The sequence below is a fragment of the Malaya genurostris genome, chromosome 3, assembly GCF_030247185.1.
Source record: "Malaya genurostris strain Urasoe2022 chromosome 3, Malgen_1.1, whole genome shotgun sequence".
Lineage (NCBI taxonomy): Eukaryota > Metazoa > Arthropoda > Insecta > Diptera > Culicidae > Malaya > Malaya genurostris.
In genome coordinates this window covers 202,699,234-202,712,794 of record NC_080572.1, presented here as the reverse complement: position 1 = coordinate 202,712,794, position 13,561 = coordinate 202,699,234, and the positions used below count along the sequence as shown (strand labels likewise).

The 13,561-nt window shown below is 36.8% G+C and overlaps 2 protein-coding genes across 3 annotated transcripts; one reads left to right on the top strand and one right to left on the bottom strand.

Moving 5' to 3' along the window:
- Positions 1-2,619: 2,619 nt before the first annotated feature.
- LOC131436637 (DNA-directed RNA polymerase III subunit RPC5) lies at positions 2,620-4,497 on the top strand. Its single transcript, XM_058605469.1, has 4 exons — positions 2,620-2,803; positions 2,866-2,994; positions 3,057-3,747; positions 3,872-4,497. The coding sequence occupies exons 1-4, from the start codon at positions 2,771-2,773 to the stop codon at positions 4,384-4,386; spliced, it is 1,368 nt and encodes a 455-aa protein (XP_058461452.1). The 5' UTR covers positions 2,620-2,770; the 3' UTR covers positions 4,387-4,497.
- Positions 4,484-11,100, bottom strand: LOC131436638 (histone chaperone asf1). 2 transcript variants are annotated; one of them, XM_058605471.1, is made up of 4 exons: positions 10,832-11,100; positions 8,673-8,743; positions 4,920-5,085; positions 4,484-4,863 (listed from the first exon to the last, which is right to left on the bottom strand). In XM_058605471.1, the coding sequence occupies exons 2-4, from the start codon at positions 8,701-8,703 to the stop codon at positions 4,494-4,496; spliced, it is 567 nt and encodes a 188-aa protein (XP_058461454.1). In that variant the 5' UTR covers positions 8,704-8,743; positions 10,832-11,100; the 3' UTR covers positions 4,484-4,493. The 2 variants fall into 2 exon arrangements, with proteins under 2 accessions (XP_058461454.1, XP_058461453.1); XM_058605470.1 differs by lacking the exons at positions 4,484-4,863; positions 4,920-5,085; positions 8,673-8,743 and adding an exon at positions 9,761-10,581.
- Positions 11,101-13,561: the final 2,461 nt, after the last annotated feature.

The window sequence follows — 13,561 nt, the reverse complement described above, 5'->3', positions numbered from 1 at the left end:
TTTCCTATGAAAATATCTGGCATCTCTGCTTAAGAACGATTCCGGAACAGGAAGCAAAATATAACAATATATCTCTTCCAGTCAAAAAATAATAATAAACTTAAGCTTTGTTCTCATATAAATAGTTTCCGCGTAAAAAATATTCCTTATAGTTCCCATATTTCACGGGAAGAAAAAATGACAACACGATCACATGTCAAAGGAAAACAAAAGATTTTCACATACAATCAATATTGACAGATACTCTGTCAATATTGATTGTATGATTATTCTGTGGGTTTTGTTCCAAAGTGCATATGTTTAAAATAACTTGACTTTAGAAAACCTGTTTTAATCCATCTAGTGTTGTAATGATGCCTTTCTCATATCATTCATACTATCATATATAGTATTGTGGTATTCTTTTTCTTCGATTCTTGAAACATTAACTAAAATCGATTTGTTTGCCGTCTACTGATGAAAACTATCAATTGGAGAAGATTTGAGGTCAATTTAGATTTTTTTACGGGTTTTCGCCCTTTTCAGTGATGGTTTAAAAATTTTAAACACATTTTACCCTATATTTCCTGATCCGGAAGTCGGATCTTGATGAAATTCTGGAATTCTGTGAGACTGTAAAGTCCGCAGGACTTTTCATTTGAACCTAAGTTTGTGAAAATCGGTCGCGCCATCTATGAAAAAAGTTAGAAAACATATTTTAATTTTTTGCACATGTTACCCCATAACTTCGGAACCGGAAATCAGATCTAGATGAAATTCAGGAATTTAGTATGGGACCACAAGACCTTTCATTTGAATCAAAGTTTTCGAAAATCGGTTCAGCCATCTCCGAGAAAAGTTACTGCAAAAAAACGTTACATACATACATACGCACATACACACACGGATATTTTGCGTACTCGACGAACTGAGTCGAATGGTATATGACACTAGGCTCTCCGGGCCTCGGTTGAAAAGTCAGTTTTCACAGTGATTGCATAACCTTTCTATATAAGAAAGGAAAAACCCAAACTTTAAAATATTTTTTTAAGTAAGCAAACGTTTAGTTTACAATTTTTCGTTCTTTGCAAAGTCTAATGCTTTTTGAAACACAATTTATTTTTTTTTGTGTAGTGAGTTTGATTTATGTAGTACATGATAAACTGGATGCACCAATAGAAGTAATTACTAATGAGGTATTGTGAAAGTTAGTACAAAAACAATCTTTATCAATAATTTATCTAGGTTCCGAGTTTGTAAACTTTTAATCGATCTTGGGTACATTATACTAAGAATCTAACAAAAGTGCACCAATTCAGAATCGAGGGAAATCAGTGAGTTACTTTTTAACTTGATATGGGTAGAATAATTTAATGAGAAGGTTATTGGCTTTTATTTTCTTGTAAACTTCACCAAATTCAAGATAATTTTTCTTCTAACTTCCTGGGGGTTTCAGAAGTATTTATTTCTCGGTGCATCAGACCCTTTACTATATATCGTATCCTCGTAAAACTGGTAAATTACAGAATAGATAGTCCATAGTTTAGTATGGTTTGCCCTTTATGTACGATTCAGACGATCCGTCTTCTTCCGTCACAGGAAATTTCCGTCACCGTCAACATTAATTACATGCATTCTCATGGAGACATTCACACGTAACGTCACCGTCACGGAACGTCTTCACGGACGGAGCATGTGAACGTTCCGGTAACGAAAGTATTAAACTAATTTTGACGGAAGCTGCCCGAATAAAAAATACTGTTGAAAAACAATACGATTTGCTGTTACAAAACGTGCCACAATTTTGCTTTGACCATTGAAAAATATTTTAATGTATTGTTATACACTATTCAATCAATTGTGAAATTGATTTCTACAATAGAATGTATAGGTTGTTAAGTATCGTAACAATTCAAATCATAAAGTTTTCTCATACATGTTTTCTTGGAAAACAATAAAATGTACAGTTTACATATTGTTTGAAACACCACGTGTACAATAAATTCAATTGTAGAATCGTAGGAACAATATATTGAATCGTTGGAAATGAAAAAAATCTTGTCAAGATACAATAAAATTTACTGTAACCCATATATCTAATTGTGAATCAATTGTTTATGTTGTAAAATCAATGGTTTATTTTTTTAAGGGTGACCGTCTGAATCGTACATTATATTCATCATTTGAAAATATAAAATTTTTTTTCCCGTGTAGGAATAATCTTTTTTCTGGTTACTTTTCGATTAGAGTTTAGCAGGGTACGTACTTAGCTAAACATCGAAGAACGTACTCCGTATTTTAAAGCAGGCTGTTTAGATCTTTTTCAGATATTGTCATTGTCACATGTAGGGATGTCGGAAATTTCGAATTACTCGATTATTTAATAATCGAGTATAATTTTGAAACTATTCGATTAAAATTTATTCGATTATCTGGGTTATTAATCGATTACTCGATTATTCATTCGATTATCACTATGGGATTTTTTTTATTATTCGATTAGCTCAATAATCGAATATTAGTTTTAAGTTAATCGATTCAATATTACTCGATTATCTGGGTTATTAATCGATTACTCGATTAATCGATCGATATTGCGACATCCCTAGTCACATGCATGAATGACAGGTTTGAAGTCAACATTACCACTCGGATGTATCATACCGATTTGCATTGGTTTGCAGTCGTTTTAGCTGTTGCTCACGTTTTAGTTTATTCTTTGTGAATGTGAAGTAAATTTTACAATCATTTTCTAGAAGTAAACTCAACTTCCAGTCAGTCCTCAGTAGATATGGATGACGAGGATGACCCCATCGTAGAAGAGGTTTGTTTTTAAATGCTTTTTAAGGAACTGCATACCAGTAACTGAACGTGTTCTTTGACCAGGTTCCAGTCTACCTATCGAAAACGCTTTCGGAAAACCTATACCTGTTGCAGTATCCGGTAAAAGCTTCGAATTCTACGTTCGACGATGGCCAGGTTGTTAACAGTTGCGTTAAGCCAATAAATCAGCAGGTATGATTTGGTTGAACTCTGCCACATGGAATATGTTTACATCATTAGTACGTGTATTGCAGATAAAGGTGGATTATGCTTTGAACACAGCTTCAAAAAACTATGACTCGTTCAAAGGGGAACAGTTTGCTATTGCCGCTGACGGTAAAGACAAGCTCCAGAAGCCAACGTTTCGCAGTGGCACAATGGACAAACAGTCCTTTCTCAGTTCGAAACCAATCGATGATGTGAATCGATATATGATCTGTGTACTGCAGGATCGGGAAATCCATGCTACTCCACTTAAGGGTATCGTTTCAATGCGTCAAACATTTTCTTACTTTGACAAGCAGGATAAGCGTACAAAGGCTGAGCAAAAAGCCGAAGTCGATGCAGATGCCGACGAAGAAGAAGCCAAGCAGGTTACGGTGAAATTTGCTCGACAAGAAAACGAAAAGGTGCGAAAAGCTAGGGAAAAATCTTTCAATTATCTATCTAAGATGGAATCGGATGAACCGTGGTGTGAAACTTTGTGGCATGGAAAGAATTCCACTGCCGCAGAACTGGAAAGGCAAAGATTATACTGTAGTGACTCTTTGCGGGACGGAGCAGATAGTGCTCTAAACGTCGATTCCAAGGAGTATCTGGATATGTTGATAAGTAAAGAGAAAACTGATAGGAATATTGATTCTATGCTGCCAAGTCGAGTTGTTTGCATGCACAAACTGCAGCAAATGACACTCGTTGATCAGATTAAGGTTATTCTTAGAGATGGTAGGTAATCATTTTGACTATTTACTGCCTATATAATTTGAAACTATTGACACTGTCTTTAATAAGTAAAACTTGATTTCTTTGCATTGCTGTATTACTAAAAATGCTTTTTTTATTATTATAGCCAAGGTACTAACGTTCCAACAAATAATGGATCTCCTTCCGGATCGGACACTTGCGGTTGACAAAGTTCTTCGTACACTCCCGATGGCTGGTGTATTGATCCGTGGCAACTGGGTTGTTCAATCTGAGAGTATCTACCCCGACGGAAGTGTTTCCAGTACTAACGGCGTTCCAGCGGAACAGATGTGCAAAGCACGTGATTATATTCTGTACCGTTTCACTCAATGTGACAAACTGGAAAGGCATCAGTTGGCGATGATAACACAACTGCCATCAGAGGAAATTCGTGAGATACTCGATTCGGTTGCAAAGATTAACAGTGACCGGAGTTGGAGCTTGCTGTTGCCACCGAATGAGGAGTTTTCAGTAAACGAGCAAGAGATCAGTGATAGACAGACCGCTTTTTGGACCGCTCGTGCAGATAAATTCAACGAGATGGAGAAAAGTACGAAGCGAGTACGGAAACGGTCGTCGCGGTCTGACAGCAAATATGACATGAAAATGAGTAACGGATAGCGATGCTAATACTTGCTTTCTAATAGACATTATGTTTCTATACCAGAAAGCATAACTATTTATATTATTGCCGGCAAAATATATTTAAGTAAATCAAGTCAAACAAATTAATCATATTTTTTGTCTATAATCCGAAGGGTGGTTTCGTGTATGTTTCGGAAGATCTGGTCTCGATTGGACACCGTCACATGAAAAAGCGCATGTTTTGCTTTCTTCAAGCGTTCTATGACAGTGAAAGTAACTTTGAGTGGTATTGTTGCCACAAGGAATAGTTCACCGCGAGAAACGCTGCTGGTAATTTGAGTCAACCTTTCTTCAAAAGCTTTCGATTTTAACTCCATTTTACCGATTTCATCTAACAGCAGAAGATTGCAAGCATGAGTTTCGATGGCTGGCAGGGCCACTGCTTCAAATTCTGGTACATTTACCGCATACTTACCGACCTGGTTGCGGGTGGTAGTATTTTTCATCGTCTCACTAGAAATCTCCAAACTTAGGACGAAAATCTTTCAGTAAAAGTTTTTGAATGATACCTTAATCGCGAAAGTGTAGCTCGTTTTCCATCAAATGTTACGATGTCGAAACCAGATCGTTTACCTTTAGAGTCTCGTAGTTCTTCCGTGTAGAATCCATTGTATTTGATGGAACGTTTCTGAAGTTCTAAGCTCAGGTTGCGCACTATAGTTGTTTTTCCAACACCTGCGAGAGAGAATGAATTTCTGAATGTTATCTCTTAGTCAATACATGCGTTATTTGCCTTCCTTTCTAGAAATGTAATCGGAACCACTTTACAAAGCTTTTTGAAATAGTTTGTACTAGCTTGGGTCACAGAGAACAGAAATCCAAGTGGAAATTTCAATGTGTGTAAGAAAACGATTGTTTTAAAAAGCAATCACCAAGTAGAAATTCTCCTGTAGAGGCGCTTCGAGCAGTACAGCACTCGATTATGGGCTCTTACGTTCGAGCTTCTATACAACGGTAATTAATGCGTGCAAAGTCGTACACTGAAAATAATTTTCTGGTAGATACGTTAACAAAGCTGTTCTCCAAGTTACTATTCTGATGAATAGTAAGTTTTACAAAATTTTTCATCGAATAAACAAAACAATATTTGAAAATACTATGAATACCTTTAGATATGCATAGTCGTTTTTATATTGTCTACATTTAATCTAAATCCATTGTCTAATTAAAAGAACTAGAATATTTCTGTTAATTCTACTACATAAAACTAGCCTTATACTAGCGTATACGCAACGGTTTTTAACGGATTTTCACTTGTATGATTTACCACAGATAACAGGTATACAGGCTCGAACAAAATTTTTCAAAATCCTGTTTAAATTTCGAATTTGCTATACCTTGAAAACTCTTCTGCCACCTACTCGGCTATTCGCCGCGATAGTTCAAAAGGTTCCAGTACGTTCCGGAACGATAACAAAATCCTCCTGCCTATTATAGAAATATTCCAACTACAACAATTTTAACACTTATCACATGATTTCCGTAAGTGTTGAAGACAACTTTATTTAAGGGGTTAGCCAAATTTTGTGCTAGGGCACATAACCGTTTTCATTATTTTTACGTTTCGTCTTTGACTCATCAACGCAGAGCAGTTCAAATTGAACTGCTTAGTGCTAAACTCGGCAGTTCAATTTGAACCGCTAAGCAGACGTAAAGTTTCTGCTACTTACAGAACACTTTTTGTTTTGCAACGAAGTACAATGTCTTTTCTGACGTGCCGAACGAAAACGTGTTTTCGACTATTTCTGGCCGATGCAGGTATGGTCATTTAGGGGTTAGCCAAATTTTGTGCTACACACTTAAATTTTTTAGCTGAGTCTCGGCAAAAAAATGCCGAGATTCGCACAGCCGAGTAATCAGCTATCATCTCGGCAAAAATAAAATTACTGAGCGTCTCGGCATCCTAAAATTTGACAAACGTCAAATATTGCCGAAATCGTCAGCATATGATTTACTGTTTGCTCAGTGAAACGTTCACTGAATATTCGGCAATCCAATAAAACGAAAAAATGAAAAAAATAAATTACCGAATCATCAGTAATTAAAAATTCAGTCAATTAATTTTGTTTGTATTTTCCCAACATTATAAACACGCCATTCAGGATAAAAAATTCATTTTATTATCACTTAAAGGAGGCTTACAAATTTGTTGCCAGTAGTGCTTAAAGCCTACCTGTAAACATGTAGCATAAATAAAAAGCGGCGTTTCCAGATGCGGCCACCTTGAGTCGAGCTGGAAATATGAAAATAAAAATATATATTGATTTTTGGCTTACAAAAATGTTCAATATTTAATGATGCATATACGGTATTGTTCAAAAAATAAACTTACTTTGATCTATTGAATTATTCCATGCATTGGGTTATTTTTTCGCATATCCCCCAAAGTTTTGTCTCGAGGACGCTTTGAGCCCCGTGTTGGGTGTTTTTCCCTTATAATCGCGAGTGCTCTGATAAAGTCGCTTTTTAACAAGCGAAACATGTCACTATATTTATTCAATATTTTTACTTGCAAGTGGTTCCACTCTTCTTCGAAGATTATCCATTTTTTCACTCGAGAATTTCATTAGAAAATAATCGCAAAATGCGAAGCGAAAATGTAACGCGGCAATAAATGACAGCTGTCGTGCTGAATCTCGGCAACAGCTAGCGCATATTCCGAAATCTCGGCAAACGTCTCTGCTGATGTCGGCATATCTGTTGTTTACTGATAAATTCAGCAAGCAATTATGCCAAATTTCGGCAAAGTGAAGCATTTTACCGAAATATCAGTGAATGCATTTAACGAAGCTCAGAAACATGCGTATTGATTACTGAGCAATCAGCAAATTTACGTGTTGCTGATCAGTTTCGGCATTTTATTATGCCGAGCTCAAGAAATGGTTTTAAGTGTGTAGGGCACATAACCGTTTTCATTAGCTTCTGCTTAGCAGTTCAAATTGAACTGCCGAGTTTAGCACTAAGCAGTTCAATTTGAACTGCTCTGCACTGATGAGTCAAAGACGAAACGTAAAAATAATGAAAACGGTTATGTGCCCTAGCACAAAATTTGGCTAACCCCTAAATGACCATACCTGCATCGGCCAGAAATAGTCGAAAACACGTTTTCGTTCGACACGTCAGAAAAGACATTGTACTTCGTTGCAAAACAAAAAGTGTTCTGTAAGTAGCAGAAACTTTACGTCTGCTTAGCGGTTCAAATTGAACTGCCGAGCTTAGCACTAAGCAGTTCAATTTGAACTGCTCTGCACTGATGAGTCAAAGACGAAACGTAAAAATAATGAACTTTATTTATTTATGTCGCATAAATGAGAATTTGACCGGAATAAAATGAAAATAAACTTGCCATTTTAACCACCAGCAAAACAAAAATCTAGCGTGAAGTGAATGTTGCGCCCAAAATTGTGGCTCATGTGAATGCGGTACCCAAATCATGGTGGCAACTTGTGTCGATCGTGGTGACATCTGTAAGTGTTCGCCACGCTGATTGAGCAAATTTTACACACAGTTCATATGTGAGCCTGTATATCTGTTATCTGTGGCTTTACATAGCTTTTTTGAAAAAGTTTGTACTAGCTAGGATGTCTGTACTCTGTGCTTGGATGTCTGTTCTCTGTGGTTTCACTTTACTGCTGTTGCAGTTACGTCTCAACACTGTGGTCTCAAGGTGTTTGAAAATATGGCAATCATGCAGATTCCAATATTGAAATTTCATCTGGTGGAAAGTGTTATTAAATGACGACTGCATATTGAGAGTGACCTTATGAAAACCAAAACTTATAGTTTACTACAGCAACTAGCTATCTTTAAAAAAGAGACAATCACCTCTATTCTGTATTTTGATCGAATCGGATTATTTCGATCGATTGCAAATGTTGCATTCTAAATCTAGATCGAGTTCGAGTTTTCTGTACAAAAACATCACTCGATCGAATTACAGAATGCAAATTTTCACAATCGATCGAAATAATCCGATTCGATTGAAACACAGAATGGTTTACAGCGCATATATAGCTAAGTAAATCCTGGCAATTTTAAGAAATCTTTCAAAAAAAAAGTATCTCGAAAGTTTGTTCGAAAGAGCATTTTTTTCTTTACGTGTTTTTTTAAACAAAAACTTTTTGACTGGTTTTTATCGGCATGGCACATATCTTTCGTATGAAAAAAATGGGATTATATGATAAATTTTTCATGAATAAAAATACTATAACGATCGAATAAACAAAAACGTTTCTATTCAATCAAACTTCATCATTACTTACTTGGCATTCCGGTGATGAGTATCAGATGCATTTCGTTTACTCTGTATGCGAGTTTGGGCAGATTTTTATGCCTGAAAGTTACGAAAAAAATTTCACTATTCCACAGTACATGCAACTAATCACATATTTAATGGATATAAGGACAGCACTCGGAAAAAATGAATGTATAAAACTGAAGAAAGTTTGAAAAAAAAAACTAATTTACAGTGTAATGTTTACATATGCAATCTGTCAAGTGGTTATCGAGATGGCGTTCAAGCAAGAATAACAAAATGTATGCACAGTTGTGGAAAATCCATGCCAGTCTCATAGGTGGATCGTGAAACAGTTGAGACTCGAGCACTCGACCGTGTTCCGTGTGGTAAAATCGCACAAAGAGACCCAGACGACTCCTCGGCGAACTGACAGGCGATCTGTGTGTGCGACATACCCAAAAGCCGTGCATAACGACCGATAACATCCACGGCCAAATATGTAAAGATTTCCTCCAGAAGCGCCTGTTGCCCTTCCTCTGGCCCGCGAAGGCGACGCTCTGTTTTGGTGGGATCTTGCATCGTCTCGTTACACGAAACCGGTGATCAAGTGGTATGAAGTTAACGTTGTTGTTGAACTTGGTTCAATAAGACAATTCTTGGCGATTGTAAAAGAAAGCTTCAGAAAACAGGGAAGGTCTTCAAAAATTGAAAGGACTTGAAGAGTGGACGAAAGTGTGTAAGAAAGATATCAGGAAACAAACGAACTTCTTAAAAACATGTGTGGTGTTCATATATTTACCGAGTTTCAGAAATATCCAACTTAAAAAAAAATTTCGGTGATCATTTTTGTTTGTTGCATTTTTTTCGAGTACAGTCCTTATTTCGAGATGACTAAGCTCTATGGTCGACGGTGATAATCACAACACAATTTCGACATACTTCATTCTCGTTATTGCATTGTTACAGTACTTTTTAAGTTTATTTACAAAATCTGACTATTACAACAAATAAGACATTCGAAAAGCAATTACAAAGATTCTAATACTACTTCTTATAAAACTATCTTCTTAGTGACCCCGGTTCATTGGAAATGCGCAAATAAAGTGGATAAGATTCATATGAATAATCATCAGCTTTTTATTTATCATTGAACAACCGATGAAAGGACACACCGAAAAGAAAACTCAACAGAACACGTACGATGAACCCTTATCTAAAAAAAACTAAAGACTGTTCCACAGGCCACTTTTCAGCATTCCATTGCTAGCGAGTTGGAGTTTTCGTTGAACTCCCTCGGTAAGGCCATACTGTTGTCATCTTGAGTAACTTCGGATATCATACCGATGTTGCTTGGACCAGCGTCCATCTGCGCATCTTCGGTACCATTGTTTTCGATGGCCATACCACCTTCTTCCTCGATTCCACTCGATCCGCCTGCTCCGTTTGCTGGTGTATCGTCCCAGTTTATCTTGAATCGCGTTACTCGTGGTTTTGAAGCTAGGATATTTCTGGTCATTTGCTGGAATAGTGGTTTGGCTGGAGGGTTTTCCCGTAGTTCAGGCGTCGAATATTCGTTATTGATAAAATATCCTACTCGTACAAATTCCTGTCCCCGGTAGGAACAGGTCAATAGTACTACTGTTACTCCAACGGCATCTTGTTCAGGAATTCTAGCAACATTTGGGGGATCAGCTTGGAAGACGAAAATGTGTCGTCCTTCAGGAACCGGTCCAACGTAGATTGTGTCTAGTACCTGATCAAATTCCTCTGATTCTGCTGAACCGACGTAGATCATTTTCCACTCCAGATCTTCCTTCAGTTCTTCGATGCATTCGAACGTCAACTCAAATTGAAACGGGTTCAGGAAGCTGCTAGGATTATCCAATACTACGACGTTCGTGATGTGCACCTTAGCCATATTGACCTCTGCTCGTCTAAATGATGAATCGAGACAATAGAACGTAGAGCGTTCAATGCTTTTTGTATTTCATTCAGAATGTATTCTAATAGAGTATCTAAATAAATACGTCAGACTGTGCTAATGACATGCCATTCCTTCAAAACTGTACATATTCCGTTATAAATTATACAATTTATTTACTATGTGAGTAGTTAACAAAAATGTTAATACAATTCATTCTTCCGGAATAATTGAACCGTGGAAAAACTACATATGAAACTTACCTAGTCAGGATAATTTCTTCAGATTTTCACCAATCCCTTTCCGATTCAATTCTACTTTTTATGTCAAAACCTATGAAACACTAAATATTTGTAAAATGTTCTGAATTCGTTCAGAATAGAGTAAAGGATCGCCACCAAATCAGTCCAAATTCCTCCACAAGCCAAGTCACTATTGAAATTTCTAGACAACAAACGTCGTCAGCATCAAATTCACACAACTTTCATGAAAACAAAACTGCAAAATGCTCCCTTTTCCCGCTTCGGCCCTGTCTGAATGGCAGCTGAAGATTTAGAGCAATTTCAGAAAGGAACAGAATGAAATCTAAACATGCACGTTCCATCCAGAGTTGCCAATGATCCAGAATAATTTGGCATTTTTTCTCATTGCAAAAGAAACTTTAACAAATCAGATCTTTTGCAGATTTCACTGATCTTTTGCTTTTGTTTTGCTCAAAAAGATTTAAAGTTTACTCCTGAGAAGGGCTTCAAGTTTGGCTAAGCACAAGCTGTTAATGTCATGTTGTATCGAAGACAATACGTAATGAAACAAATGGCATTGAGGTTTCCAGATTTTTCCATACTTCTATTGCAATGTACCGGCTTCCTGTCACGACGCCATCTTGTTGAGATCTAAATCGGCACTTCAAAATCAGCTGATTGCAACGTAAATGAACAATCAGTAAAACAATCGTTCAATAGCGGCCCTTACACGAGTCATTAAAAATGTCATTACTAAAAAATAATATTATTTTAATGAACGTGTAATGGTACACTAATGACGAGATTTCTAACAAATTTGAAATACATCATTACTTAGTCATCATTTAAAATGACATTTTTAATGCTCGTGTAAGGGCCGCTAATGGTTTACCTTGTTTATTGCACGAAAATTAGAGGTGTTTGGATCGATTCCCACTTAGAAATCAACGTTCAACGGTGGTCCTTCATTGGTCCAATACGTTGGATCATTGGTCCAATGAAAGTCCAATCAATCGTTCAACGGGAGGCCAACACGGGACCTTCGTTTGCCGATTTTGAAACAGACCGTTGAACCGAATGCCATTTTTTTCGTTCAACAAACCCAGCAGACAGAGGTCTATTTTTGAGCCATTTCTAACATGAGGAGTTGGAGCCCCGTTGGACTAGTTTTACTGTAGAATTTCTGAAGATTTTTCCACTTATTTGTTCAAACTAACAATACATACCTGCACAATATTTCTACTTCACGTAGAATAACAACAAATTTTCTTTCTATGGAAAGGTAACACTTAATTTTCACACTATTTTTGCAAGAGAAAAAACAACAACAAACCGTTCCAGAAAATTGAACGAATATTTCGTGCAATATATCGTTCAACAAGCGCTCAAAAATCAACAAAATTGAACGGCCTGCTGAGAGGGTTATTTAACAATACCCACTTAGAAAAAAACGTTCAACGGTTGTCCTTCATTGGTCCAATACGTTGGATCATTGGTCCAATGAAAGTCCAATCAATCGTTCAACGGATGGCCAATACGGGGCCTTCGTTTGCCGATTTTGAAACAGACCGTTGAACCGAATGCCATTTTTTCGTTCAACAAACCCGGCAGACAGAGGTCCATTATTGAGCCATTTTTAACATGAGGAGTTGGAGCCCCGTTGGACTAGTTTTACTGCAGAATTTCTGAAGTTTTTTCCACTTATTTGTTTAAACTAACAATACATACCTGCACAATACTTCTACTACACGTAGAATAACAACAAATTTTCTTTCTATGTAAAGGCAACACCTAATTTTCACACTATTTTTGCAAGAGAAAAAACAACAAACCGTTCCAGCAAATTGAGCAAATTGAACGAATATTTCGTGCAATATGTCGTTCAACAAGCGCTCAAAAACCAACAAAATTGAACGGCCTGCTGAGAGGGTAACTTGTCGGTTTACCTAGAGTGACGACATCTCATCCGTAATGTTGGCTACAATTCAAAACATAATCTTAATTCGTATGGTTGAGAGTTTCGTTAGCTTTACATTGTGTTTGACAGATCGTTTGCTTGTTTGGAACAAAGCTGTTATTTCAAACGAACCGCTGTCGTCACTCTGGTTATAGGCACTCTAGGTTTACCTAAAATACAGCAGATAGTGTTTTGTGTGGCTCCCTGTCACGACGTCATTTTGATGAGATCTAAATCGGAACTTCAAAATCAGCTGATTGCAACGTAAATAAACAATCAGTAATGCAATCGTTTTATGGTTTACCTTGTTTATTGAAGTTCTGGCGGGAGTTCTTCCACTGAAAGATCACTTTTGGAGGCTTTCATCACGACTGCTAATAAGACATGAGTTACTGAATCCTCTTGTTATTAATAACTTCGAACGTTATTTAAGGGTTTGGTTGAAAGCCGTTTTTGTACTTTGGGCACATAACCGATTTCACTATTCATTATGTTTAGTCTTCGACTCGTCAGTGCAGAGCAGTTCGGCGCGATATAAAAAACCTGCTTTAATCCACTTAGTTGTGTAATGATGCTTTTCTCATATCAATCATACTATCATATATAATACTGTGGTATTCTTCAAAATATTTTTTTCGATTCTTAAAAGAATAACCGAAATCGGTTTGTGCTGATAAAAACTATCAATTTGAGAAGAAGTCGATTTAGAAAACTTTTTACGGGTTTTCGCCCTTTTCAGTGATGGTATAAAATGTTTAACACACTTTACCCTATATTTCCGGATCTGGATGAAA

Bases quoted from the DNA above. Each gene is read 5' to 3' on its own strand.
- LOC131436637 (XM_058605469.1), top strand. From the start codon at position 2,771: ATGGATGACGAGGATGACCCCATCGTAGAAGAG. The intron at 2,804-2,865 runs GTTTGTTTTTAA...TTCTTTGACCAG, and splicing joins ATGACCCCATCGTAGAAGAG to GTTCCAGTCTACCTATCGAA. The intron at 3,748-3,871 runs GTAGGTAATCAT...TTATTATTATAG, and splicing joins TAAGGTTATTCTTAGAGATG to CCAAGGTACTAACGTTCCAA.
- LOC131436638 (XM_058605470.1), bottom strand. From the start codon at position 10,565: ATGGCTAAGGTGCACATCACGAACGTCGTAGTATTGGATAATCCTAGC.